At 35.9% G+C, this 13,334-nt stretch overlaps 1 protein-coding gene across 1 annotated transcript; it reads right to left on the bottom strand.

The window, feature by feature from the left end:
- Window positions 1-2,676: 2,676 nt before the first annotated feature.
- LOC106710920 (trypsin, alkaline C-like) lies at window positions 2,677-5,009 on the bottom strand. The gene is made up of 4 exons (XM_045682079.1): window positions 4,912-5,009; window positions 3,589-3,769; window positions 3,177-3,432; window positions 2,677-3,019 (listed from the first exon to the last, which is right to left on the bottom strand). The coding sequence occupies exons 1-4, from the start codon at window positions 4,949-4,951 to the stop codon at window positions 2,714-2,716; spliced, it is 783 nt and encodes a 260-aa protein (XP_045538035.1). The 5' UTR covers window positions 4,952-5,009; the 3' UTR covers window positions 2,677-2,713.
- Window positions 5,010-13,334: the final 8,325 nt, after the last annotated feature.

Here is a 13,334-nt window from a genome sequence, read left to right as displayed (position 1 = left end):
ACTAACACCAAAGTCCAAAGTTTTATTGAAGTTAATATATCAAGGAATAACTTTAGGGTTGTCATATTTATTAAAATTAAATGATATGATAGTAGAAAATAAAATGTCAATCTGTCTTCGTTTCGCAATTAGACGATTTACTTGATTTTACTTGCAATACCATGCTAATTGGGACAAATGGCAATTAAACAAAGTAAAGTAAGTTAGCAGCGTGGGCAGGCCTTCCGCACGATGGACCGATGATCTGGTCAAGGTTGCGGGAATATCCTGGATGCGGGTTGCACAGGACCGATCATTGTGGCGATCTTTGGGGGAGGCCTACGCCCAGCAGTGGGCGTTATGAGGCTGAATGGATGGATGGAAAGTAAGTTAGAGGCAAAATTGTCGAAGTGCACTGTTATCTACAGACGAATTCATAACCTCACTTTTTTTAATTCGGTTAAAAAGGATGGAAAGATTGAAAAGGACGAGAAGAAGATCGAAGTTTCTAAATATTGTTAATTTACTTTGGTACTATTTTTATTGCCAAGTGTCAACCCTGGCAGTATTATGATTAAAACTCTTCAATGTTGTAAAGTTAATACTTTCGTGATAGAGCTGTGGAAATGTAGCAGTTCGCTGGTGGTGGCTTATCACAAGATTATATTAAGAACTAGATAATTATTGGCCTTGATACATACAAAAACACATCAAGATACAAAAGCAACATAACTCATGTTCTTAACCCATAGGGGTACATACCTCCATTTGGCGAGGTCCTAATAAACCTCTCTCGCTTCTTCTACATATATCTATATTAATAAAACTGGAGTGTCTGTATGTAATATCGAAAAAGAAATCTTATTTCGTACAAATTACGTATTTGCTGATTACGGGAAACCATTTTTTTTTAATTTTTCCGGAACGACTGGACCTATTTTGACGGTACTTGAATTCTGCACTGGCGAAGTTAATAAGTCAAATAAAATTCAATCGAAGTTAAAACGATTTATTTTTGTGTTATCGTGTAAATGAGTTGGTTATTGGCAGCATCGCTGGCTTTGACCTTTAATTACTGACTCGACTGACATTTGGTTTCTGCCACAACTTTCTTATTAGAAAAAAAAAGATATTTCACAGCGCAAGTGTCACAGTAGTTTTGTGTCAATATTGATTTCGACTATTGCAATACTTATATTAATAGAAATTTTATTTTATGTTTGGTTAAAGAGAATGTAAGGCATAACAATATTAATATTCAAGAAAAGTCCACACTTGTGATGGTTTTTGCTTCAGTAAATGTTTTTCATGTATTAATCTATTTATCAAGAATATTTATTGCAGCTGTAGATTGTCAATAATCTTTAGACCGTTATTTAGGTACTTAAATGATTTTACTGAGTTGATATGAAATAAAAAAGGGTGAAAAGTAACTTATGAGTTACTAGAGACTATATGTTATATATATATATATGTACCAAATTTCAGTGACCGTTACGGAATTATCGAGTAAGTGTGTAAATTAAAAGTATGTTACATAGCTATAATTATTTCGTTTGTATTATACTAGCTGTCGCCAGCGACTCCGTTCGCGCGGATTTAAAATAAAACGTAATAAGTGCCTGTATGACTTTCCAGACTTATTTATGAAATAAATTATTAAGAGATACCTTCAAACAAACATCCATCCATCCATCTAATCTAAACTTTGTCCATATATCTAAATTTTTATTTATAATATTAGTAAGATAAGTAAAAAGTTTCAAATGTTTAACATTTTATTTTATCGATATTAAAATATCGAAGTTCAATAAACTTGTAAAAAAAAGATCTTAAAACTACTCCACTGAAATAATTCTGTAATTTATTTATTTATATCCACTTCTTCTAAATATTATGTAACGCTTGTATGATTCTTTGAATAAAAAGGCCCACGACCTGCCTATATTATTACATTAATAAAAATGTTGATAATCATTATCTTTTGACTAATAAAATCTTTTATTATAAGCCCCCACCCTAGAATAGTATAAGTAATCGAATCCATTAAAAAGATTACTTGCAGCGTTAATTTGAAATTATCATTTTTTTCATTACTGGTAGTTAAGTGAAACTGTCCTCTATTGGTATCTTTTGGAACTACATCGATTTTTTTAATTTACATTTGATAATAGATGGCGCTGAAAGATTATTTTATAACGGGATTTAACAGCACCTGGTAACAATCTAATTATGTAGTTTAATAAAGTGTGCGATAGAGGTCACTAAACCTAAACTAAAGAATGTTGATTACTAACGAGGTTATGGAATAAATTGAGTAAACAGTACTTAACTATTTCCTAACCCATTAATTACATTTAAATGCTTCTTAAATCGAGATTTTTCAAGAGCAAAAATTGCTTTGCTCAAACGATCTCTGTCGCTTTTAATCAGGTGTTATATAGCTCTAAAAAGTTTTGATAATTTTATTTACCATACAACCTTACTAAATCTCTCTTTGCGATTTAACTTATACTGAATGTTGCTATGTCTAAAGATGACTGGCACTTAATAACGGGCAAATCGGCGTTATTTTATTTTATGTAACACAATTTGATATAAATTTAATATGAAATTTATTGACACATTTAGGTACAATTATTATGAGTAAGAAGGTCATTTAAAGTAATTGAAATATTAAAGCAGCTTTTATTTTAATAACTAAAAGTAACAACTCAAATCTTTCATATTTATATTAAACGGCGGTGGCAATAATCCAGTCAGTGTAAGAGGAGACAGCGGTGCTAACACCGGGGAAGGTGGCATTGGCGCAGCCCTCGCCCCAAGAGACAACTCCGACAATAATCTCCCCAAAGTACAGAGGACCTCCGGAGTCTCCTTGGCAAGCATCACGGCCTCCAATGTCTAGGAGACCAGCACAGATCATATTCGGCGTGACAATGTCCTGTCGTGGACTGTTTAAGTACCGCTCCCGGCAGAGGTCGTTGTTCACGGTGTAGATAGTCGTGTCCAGAAGTATGCTTGATGCGGGACCTCCTTGCTGTGAATGAAATTGAAAATGTTTGAAATATTGTTAAAGCGTTTGTGGTGTTTCTATTCCTTTCACATCAACTCTACTACTAAAGTAAAACTCTCAATTTTTTTCAATACGATTATTTTAAAAGCTCTCCAGTAATATAAATAAAGAGTATACCAACCGAAGTGGCGCCCCATCCGGCGTGGACGACCGGCATATTGTCGGGCACTTGAGTGCCTTGAGCGACGATAGTGCCTTGCTGGATGACAGGCGAGAAGACCAGCGCTGTCAACAGGCGCACCACGCAGATGTCGCCGTCCAAACCCAGTTGGCCGTAGCTGGGGTGATTGAACTCCCGCTCGACGTACACAATGGATCCACCGAAGTTCCTGTCGGCGGTGCCAGCCCTGATACGACGGCGGGAAGGCTCGTAGAGGCTGAAATAAACAAGTAATCCGTTCAGAATCAATAGGCCCCTTTGACACCTTTATATATTCCTGGGTAGCCTCACATCAGATTATTTTTTAATAGCATTGAGATTGTTGTTGATATGTTTACAGCGTTTTCTATTATAAAGCATTGTTTTTACTTACGACCCATCAAAACAATGTGCGGCAGACAGGACGTGTCTGGAGGTGAGGATGTTGGCGCCGCATGACTGCGACCAGGTGCCCGTGAACACGTTCAGCGCGTCTACCTGCACGATGGAGGGATATCTTTCTATGGGCGCCGGTTGACCCCCCACGATACGACCGCCATTCGCCACTGCAATGCCTGGAAATACACTTTGAAAATTAAAAACATAAAAGACCATAGTACCCTGAGTAATAACAATTGCTTGTTAGGTTTCTCGTTATCAACGGGCAAAATTGTAAGATCATAAATGCACAAGAAGAGAAAGAAAAATGTTTCTACATCATTGACATCAGATGCTATTCTATATCTCCGCCTATTCTTACATATGAAGACGTCATCGATGATCTAATCCCTGTTAACGCATTCGAGGTCAAAAAATAATTTCTTAGCCAAATTCTAATTTGCTTTCAGCCAGTCACTTTGACTGTTTTCTATATTGTGGCCTTAAGAGCCAGAGTGGTCTAATTACTAAATAGTTAAGTTAAAAGCTACCAAACTTTATTTTCTGATAGTCTAATAAGGTAATTCTAATGCCGTATATGAAATAAATGTTTAACAACATTTTAGGCCACTGTGACGCTATAAATTTGACCGTTTAGAGCCAGTTTATCAATTAAAATCAGTATTGAAAAATGACAGTTAAGTCACTTTGACTCTCATGGCTTCAATTGTTTTGACTAACGATGTCAAAATCATTTGGTATTGGATATTTTGAAGACAAAAGTGATAATGATTTTTTTATACTTGATCACTTAGTATTCTTTAATCTACATCCTGCAATAAAATTGTAAGATAAAAAGCAATAAAAGCAAATAAAGCCGTAGACTGGGATTAAGATATCAAATAAATATAAAGATATAGTCTTGAAGTAATACATTATCTAACAACCTGGTAAAATGTTTAAAACTAACATCTAAAATATGTCGTCCTTTCATTATTAGACTTTAAGTACTTATATGTGTACCTATACTAACAGAATCGACTATAAAAATATGAATATGCTGTTTAATTCTTCACAATAAGAATCCTTTAATATAGATTTCTCAAATGAAAGGACTATTTAAGAGGACTCCAAGTGTAGTAACAAACAGATTTAGAAATTACGATGTTAAAAGAAATTATTACAATTATGAATGAATCCTTTGCAAATTCATGAAGTATACACTTGTAGATGGAACATTGGTGCAGAGTCCAGAGTCTTCTAATTCTGAAGCAATAGACCAATAATCTAACAGTACGTTGATGATAATTATAATAATTGATGTATAAATGATATTTACCTGCAAGCAGCAACACGGACAAAGCCAAAGGAGTCGCCATGATCAAGCTTCTGCAACCACGCCGGTAACAAGATAGATTCTATTATCAATGTACACCATTTATAGTACAATTTATCAGAAATAATAAAACTACCGAATCGTTAATCCCATCTATAAATTTATTGTGATTATGATACAACTCATGTCCTAAACTAAGTTGGTAATACCATAATTATGGAAATACGAAACGAAAATAGTACGCAATCCAAATAGTAACACCATAGAAATATTGCTAAGCTTGCAATAATTGGAGGAATCTTTAGATTGGCAAATTTGTTCAATTAACTATTTCAAATTAAATATTTGAGGAAAGTAAAGATACTACTAGATAAATTTGATCTGCCTAGTCACCAAAAAAAGATAATAAGTAAGATCGAAGCGACAATTCTCGGGAAGGTTGCATTGACGAATCCGATGACAAAGGAAATGCTACCAATGAGGATCTGGCCGTAGTACAACGGACCATTCGAGTCTCCACTGCAAGCGTCGCGACCGCCAACGTCTAGAAGACTAGCTCAAATCATGTTCTCGGTAACAAGTAAAGGTTATAGCTGTATCGAACAGAATATCAGAAGATGTACCGTTCTCTTGTAAATAGAAAGAAAGACAAGTAAAGGTGCAAAATGAAAAGCACCACAACAGCGGCTTGAAAAACGGAGATTATTTTTGTAGAGGATTTCTTATGCTCACATTAGTGTGTTCTTAAAATACGAATAGAGCAATTTCCATATTGTAAAAGCATATATATCACATATTACTCGAATAGAAAGTGTCGTACTAACCCACATAGCATTTAGTATTTGCGATCCCTGTGTCACGATGGAGGCCTACGTGATTGCAGGAGACTAGAGCAGACTGCAGGCGCTCTACAGTGATTCAAAGCTATGAACGGTGACATCAGATCGAAGCTGGGGTGGTTGTATACCTTCTCCACATGCCACCGACGTACTTTTGAGTTGTTCCCGCCCTGATTCGGTGCTTAAACGTATCGAAAAGACGGGAAAAGTAATTTCATTATTTACCCTTAAAAAAAAATAGCAAAAATTACTATCGACAAAATAGCTAGCTATAAATATTTTAATTAGATAGGTGTAATTGAATCAAATATAAGTTAAGGCTAAAGCAGTTCATAAAATGGAAATCTGCGGTCGTTATTTTTAACCTTGTAAAGACACTAGTTTGTTTTCGTAAAGTAAGGTATGTTAGTTACACAGCTTATCATTTGTTTGGTGACCAATGAGCGAGCCGCCACCAAGCGGCCTTATAAGACAAGCCAACATTTTCTTATATGGGACGGGAAAGTGGATTCGATGGAGGAGGGAACGCACAAGAAGGGGAAATATTCTTTTTCTCTGCTTCCCCTACTCAGTTAATTAAAGGTAGGCAACGTCTTGAAATTGCTATGATGTCTACGGACAGCGGCCGCTTCACTACTCGACGAATTCAGGTGGCAGCTTGCTCCTTTGCCAACTTATAATATAAACAATCTTAATATGAGATGTCCATTTTTCAAGATGAATTTAAAACGCATTAAAGGTTATAAATATATAGCCACTTAATTGCTATAACAGTGTGCATAAACAAATCTATCGCTTTAAGATAGTCCAGCATTATGATTGACGCCAACTGCTTTTCTTGTTGCTTTCCTAATGAATGGTTGTACAATAAGACACCTTTTAGCAAACTAAACATATAACCTATATAGACCAGTAAACACAGGTGACCAAACTCTGTAATAATTTCTACATCACTTGACATTTTCCACAATACGACTGATCGTTAGAGTGCATTCCTCCGCATAAATTAGAATTCATAGATGTTAAAGGAATAGAGTGGTCAGTAGTGTTTTGCATATAATTTTTTTTTTAAATTAGGAATGTCACTTGCAGAACGGTTTTGATCTCACAATACAAGTGTTCATCTTGTATTTTTGAATGTAAACACGTTTTGTTGCATCAAACCAGAAACACGTCCTTTTCCTCATTGAAAAGGATCATAGGAAAAATTTGACAAGTTACATGATACAATGTTAATTATAAAGAAAGAATATCATCAGCTGATGCCAACCGTTCGATGCACACGTCCCCGCCGAGGGGTTCGAGTCTACTCTGGGTAGTGATGACAAAATATATTAAATAAATCTGACCATCTCTACAACATTCATTATCTAAGTGAGTCCAGGTCGGCGCCTAGCGTCTATCTTATAAAATATCAGCTAATTACGTCTGTGCCGCACTGATCGCCCGTCAGCCGGGCCCCGTGCATTATTTATGTCCAGGCTAATAAGCCAGGTGACCGGCGCGTCACTCGTTAAATTAGATCTCTCGGTATGCTCGCGATGCGTTTGATCCGAAGCATACTTGCCGTATGCCGCATGCTTATGCTCGCACGTGGGAGGATACTCCTCGCATACTTTATTATATAGTCCCTTCAAGTCTGTATTTATATTACTAATAGACTTGAATGTTTTGTTATTTTAAAGGTGAATGTACTTATTGACTTCTCACTATTCTATTTTTTTTTTATATCATAATGTGGCGAACGAGTTAACGGCCACCTGGATTCGCCGCAACAGCGAGGCGACCGTTGCCCATAGACATCCGCAAATGCAGATGCGTTGCCTGCCTTTAATAAACGGAGAAGGGGACGCACAGAAAGAGGATATTTCTCCTTCCTATGCTCCGCCAAATCCACTTCCCCTTCCCATCCTTTCCTAATAAGAAGAGGGTGGGAAGGGAAAGAGGACAAAAATTTGACCTCCGGTACCACACTCATGAGACGAAACGCGGAATTGCTTCCACTTCACGCCTGTCTTCTGTGTGGTCGTGGTATTGCATCGGTCGACCCGGCCAATTCGTGAACCCAACAAATATTGTTGTTGCTGGATCTACCACTGTAAAAAAATTGTCCGAAGAAGAAAGGAAAAAGTTTGAATTGTGCCCAAAATTAAACATATCCACGCTTATAACTGTGATAATTCAATCACTTAAATTGATGTATCTCAATCTGTAATCATTAAATTATAGACAGTACATCTCAGGCGGGCTCTCGACGATAAAGTGGATTGTTATCGGCCGTCAGGTGGCGCTGGCGCCGTCTGCTGACTACACCGACATCGATCAAAAGGATGGCCGATTTATACGCAGCTTACGAATGCATAAAGTACACAAATTGAATTGGCCGCTTTCCCGCGCACATCAGATAATGAAAGTGGTTCCGTAATGCAAACATGTTTATATTGGATAGGAAGTTATACCTTTACGCGCTTTTCTTATGTTTAAAAACTCTAAACTGTGACGTATTAATACGTTATGTCTCTTGATTTATCATCCGTTGTATCGTCCGAAGTGAAATCAAATGTGGTGCATTCGAATGACAATCTTCGCATTTAGTCGAGCCACTGAGGCTACATTTCGCAATAGAACGTACATAACTCTTTATAAATGACTAGTCTTTGACCGCGACTTTGTCCGTGTTAAAAAAAATCTAGTAACAAACATAGCTTAAATTTAAACAAATGGGATTTGACCACATTTTAAGATGGGGATTTCGGCCCACCTTATGGTCATAAATTTCATTAGAAAAATAACTTTAAAATCTTGAACTCTACCCACCAACCCGGATCAATATTTATAAATTAAGATAGAAAAAAACAAACTGCCTACATTCATTGTTTATTAGTCATTCAATTGTTTAACGGTAGCTCTTTTGCGATGCAGTGTACACCGCAAAAACCGTGGCACACGCGCCGGCGCCTGCCAGTGCCACATAATTGCATCAGAGTACTATCACCTACAAAAGTGTTAACAATTTAATAGGAAGTAAGCAAATCAAGTTACACTAAAAATTTATTTTATTTTTGTGTATTTAGTACTAGAACCTACCAACCCGCACTGGGCCAGCATGGTTGACTATGGCCTAGGCACCCCTAACTTAGGGTAGGCTCCAAGCTCCTTGGTAGGGACGTATAGTGAGCTGATGATGAGTACTAGAACTCTCTTGATATTTAATATTTCTATTTACATACTTCGTTTTTTAATATTTTGTTACAAATTTTTCGATCAATATTCGATGTCAAACTATTTTGTACATCCGGGATATTTTAATTCTTTTGGGTCAAATTCAATTGATGTTTTTTTATGGTATAATTTTGCAAGCCAGCAAGCGGCCAACTGAATTCTTCGAAATAGTGAAAAGAGCACTGTCCATAGACATCCGCAATTGCAGATACGTTCCATTACTTTTAATCGACCGAAGAGAATAAGCATAGAAAAAAATATTTTGAATTCCTATGCGTCTACTTCGCAGTTAATTTCACTTCCCCTTACCAACACTGTCCTAACCCTAAAATAATCAATGTATGTTAATACATAAATAAACCCTTTCCTTAACTAAAATAGGAAACGGCTAAAACACTCACGTACATTTGTCCGGTGTCAGCACCGACTAGTTTCGAGCCCATCGTATTTCAGCCCAATTCACAAATGTACGTGAGTGTTTCAGCCGTTTCCTATTTTAGTAAATAATAATGTCTCACAAAAGTTTGAATAATTTAATAAACCCTTTCCTTATATAAAAATGGTAGGAAAGGGATTTAAAATAAGGCCTGTTTAAATGGTGATTGTTGTACTCCGTTTCATTAAAATTACTTTCACAAGGTAATGAAAATGACGTAATACAATTTTCAGAACGGTTTCAAGGATTAATTAATTAGATTGGTTACTATACTCTATTAATACTAATGTCTTTGCCTTATACTAACTAATCAATCGGTTTAGAACCAAAGTGTCTAAGTTACTTCGAACTACGCAAAGAAAATTAGTTGCCGTATAAGAAATGTAACTCTTTTCGTAGCCTGTCTCGACTTGTGCATGCGACTATACCTCTAAGAAGGCTATAGTAAGCGCCGCCGCATCGCAAGTTAATAAGCTTGCCGCTTTACTGTACCATCAATTCTGAGAAGCATCGCCAATCATACATTCGGTTACACTTACGAAGAATAATTCAATCAGCTTGTTTTCCGAGTAATGTCTTAATTGTGTTAAGCTACCTTGTTTAATGAGGGTAGATAGAGGTCGCTAGATAAAGTCTTGTTGTTCAGAATTAATTGTAAATTACACTGCAGTTTAAAAAGAAGAAAAACAAACCAGGATATGTTATATTGTTCATTTATTTCTTTTTTTTTAGTATTTAGACTATAGTGTAATAAATTGTAGAGTTGATTATTTGTTCACCACCATCCAAGTATGTTTAGTAATGTATCGTACTGAAGCACGCGGTATGACCCGAGGGAGGCGGTTTCAGGCGTCACTTGCCACAATCTTGTACATGACAAACGAAAAAATACATGAACATGAAAAGAAAATGACCGAGGACTATGTTCGTTTAAAACTTATTATTATCTCAGTTTGTGTCTTCAATAATGAGAAGGATGACGATATGTTTTAGACATGGATTTTTGGTCTCAGAAACCAACAGTAAGTAAACAGAGGTGTATTTCAATACAGTCAGGAGAAATTTCTTTTGAAAGAAAAAACTAAGATTTATGAGTGGAATATTTGAATTCGATATTCATACTAGCTGTCGCCCGCGACTCCGTCCGCGCGCAGTTAAAAAAAAATGGGGGTGGGGTTATGAAAAATAGATGTTGGCCGATTCTCAGACCTACTGAATATGCTCACAAAAATTCATGAGAATCGGTCAAGCCGTTTCGGAGGAGTACGGGAACGAAAACTGTGACACGAGAATTTTATATATAAGATTTAAGACAGGACAACGTCTGTCGTGTCAGCTGGTCTTACTAATATTATAAATGCGTATGTATAGATGGATGGACGGGCGGAGTTGCGGGCGACAGCTAGTATGTTAATAAATATATCTTATCAAACAGTCATATCTTTCATCAGTCGTTTTTCCGGAAGTTAAATTCAATAACAAAATGGTTTACTATATATAATTCCTACAATAGTCGATTAGCTACTTATTTTCTGATAGTTCCTTATTCATTTCGGACTATACTCGTAGAAGAATAAAAGAGATTTCTAATCTCCGTATATCGATGGTTCCTGAACAAGGGCCAAAATAACAAATTGATGATTTTTACTTTTTTGTGTTAAAAGCTACCTCTTAGTTTAGTTCACAACATGCACTAAACCAAATACACATTTATAGGTGCAAATGTTATTGTTTTGCTGAAGTAAAAGGGCTTATGTAGCCTATTTTCCTATATGGTTGAAACTTTGAGAGCCTCTCCTGTAATCGTCAATTTGCACATTGGCCCTTATTCGTAGAGCCATGGATATTTTAGATTACCAATTTCTATCAATATCTCAGCTCTATTCGCAGTAAGGACTGACTAAAATCATCATCAGCTACGTAAAAATACTATACGTGTCCACTGAGGGGCTCGAAGTTAACCACGTTGGCCCAGAGCGGGTTGTATTCATACATATATATTTGAATTACTTCCTTCACCGTAAGAACGTCGGATAAATGTACATATATGTAAATCGAAAATCGAAAAACACATTGGTACATAGCGGGATTCGAACTCAGGACCTGTAGATTGCAAGTCAAGTGCTTAACCTCTGAGCCACTGACTCTCTGTAATATTTAATATTATCCGGGGTCTATTTAATTCAGATTTTTAATTAAAAAATATTTTCATTTTGCACGTTATAACAGTAAAGTCATTTATATAAGGAATGTAGGCAGGGTCTACATTGGCGGACGTTCCCCGCATTCCGTGAAGTGCGCCAAGCGGCTCGCCGTGTAAACCAACCTTTAATTCACCTAATGGGTGTTATAATTAGAAATAGACATCCCGGACACGTGTAAAATATGTACATTACTTGTTTATTCTTAAATACTTCTAATGTTTGTTTGTGAATACTTTGGAAACATTATTTAGAACCAGGATTTACCGTTTAGGTATTTTTTTCTTCGTAACTAGATCACTAGTTGTTTCTACCGTTTTGTAAAGGCTATTTGATTTGGAGGCAAGCTTGTCTGAAAAATTACAGATATAATACGCTCCGAATCGAAATATCGAATCTGCTCCTTATTACCTTGTTGCAAACGTCTATCGCGAAAATATATAACCGACGGGCGGTTGCCAGAGAGTTCGTTGGTGAAAAATTAAAAAAAAATTAGCTCAATATGTCCGCGTGCATCAGCTACCGTCCCGTCCAAGACACGTCAAAATCGGTCCAGCCATTTCAGAGATTACCCGGAACAAATGCGGCTTTGCGGACATACATACGGACAGACTAGAATTAAAAAAAATGGTTTTTAATTATTAGCTACGCAAATTAAACATCATGTGTACGAAATATATATTTTTTTCTCGATAGAACATACAGACACTCCAATTTTATTATTATGTATAGATAAATAGAAATGACGCGACTCCTCTAAGCTGAAATAGGCACATAGTGGAAGATGGCTGTATTTTACTCATAGTATCGTATCGTATCGTACAGTATAGCGTAGGGTCGCATTACCCGCTGCTCGTGCATCGCGTCCGCATTCCCATTTGCTTGACCTTACTCGACTAATTGACAAATATGTTGACAGGCACACTTAAATTGCGACATGAAGCTTCTTTCACAGATAATCTTTTCTATTTTCTTACTAGCCAACATTTTTTTACAAAAGTGTACCAAAATTTGTCTCAGTTTTTTTTATGAGAATGAAATGAATAACGATATTGTTTTGTAAAATAAATTCGACAGTGAATTGTCAGAGTTACACACACCTTGAACGTGAAACAAAGCTCTCATTGTGTCATACTGACAAAAAGTATGCAATCATCTTATCATACAGCAAACATTGCGACAACAATTCCTTAATGCTGACAAATTATCACTGAATTATGTAAATAAACGTTAATTACACAAGAAATCCCATGAACCTCCTCTGCTAAAGTTATGAGCAAAAGGTACAAAATAATCTTATTAAGCTGTATTTTTCTGATAGTCGCGCTACCAAAACGTTATACTTACATTTATTACAACGTCAAATTAATCTGGAACTACGACAATGTTGGTTGAATAAAAAAATATTATTATATTTTTATTAGTTACTTTTTAATATCGATAAGCAAAAAAAAACACATTTAGTCTTTTGTGAAAACTTAATTAAATCAAAAACCTTTAATAAAATAACTTTATTAAATTCTAATATCACACAAAACACATACCCTGTTCACGCGATGAATAACATTTATCAACATATTTATTTTCAGAATAGCAATTATGAATATAAGAAAATAAAAGAAATCTTAGCTTGTAATTTTACGACAGGCGCCAAATTTACGTAAATCAAAATTTGCACTACTAACACTGAAAGACTATAACTAAAGCTTACTTACTAGAGAACTATAT

Source organism: Papilio machaon, chromosome 18 (assembly GCF_912999745.1).
Source record: "Papilio machaon chromosome 18, ilPapMach1.1, whole genome shotgun sequence".
NCBI lineage: Eukaryota > Metazoa > Arthropoda > Insecta > Lepidoptera > Papilionidae > Papilio > Papilio machaon.
This window is presented reverse-complemented; position numbering and strand designations above follow the sequence as displayed.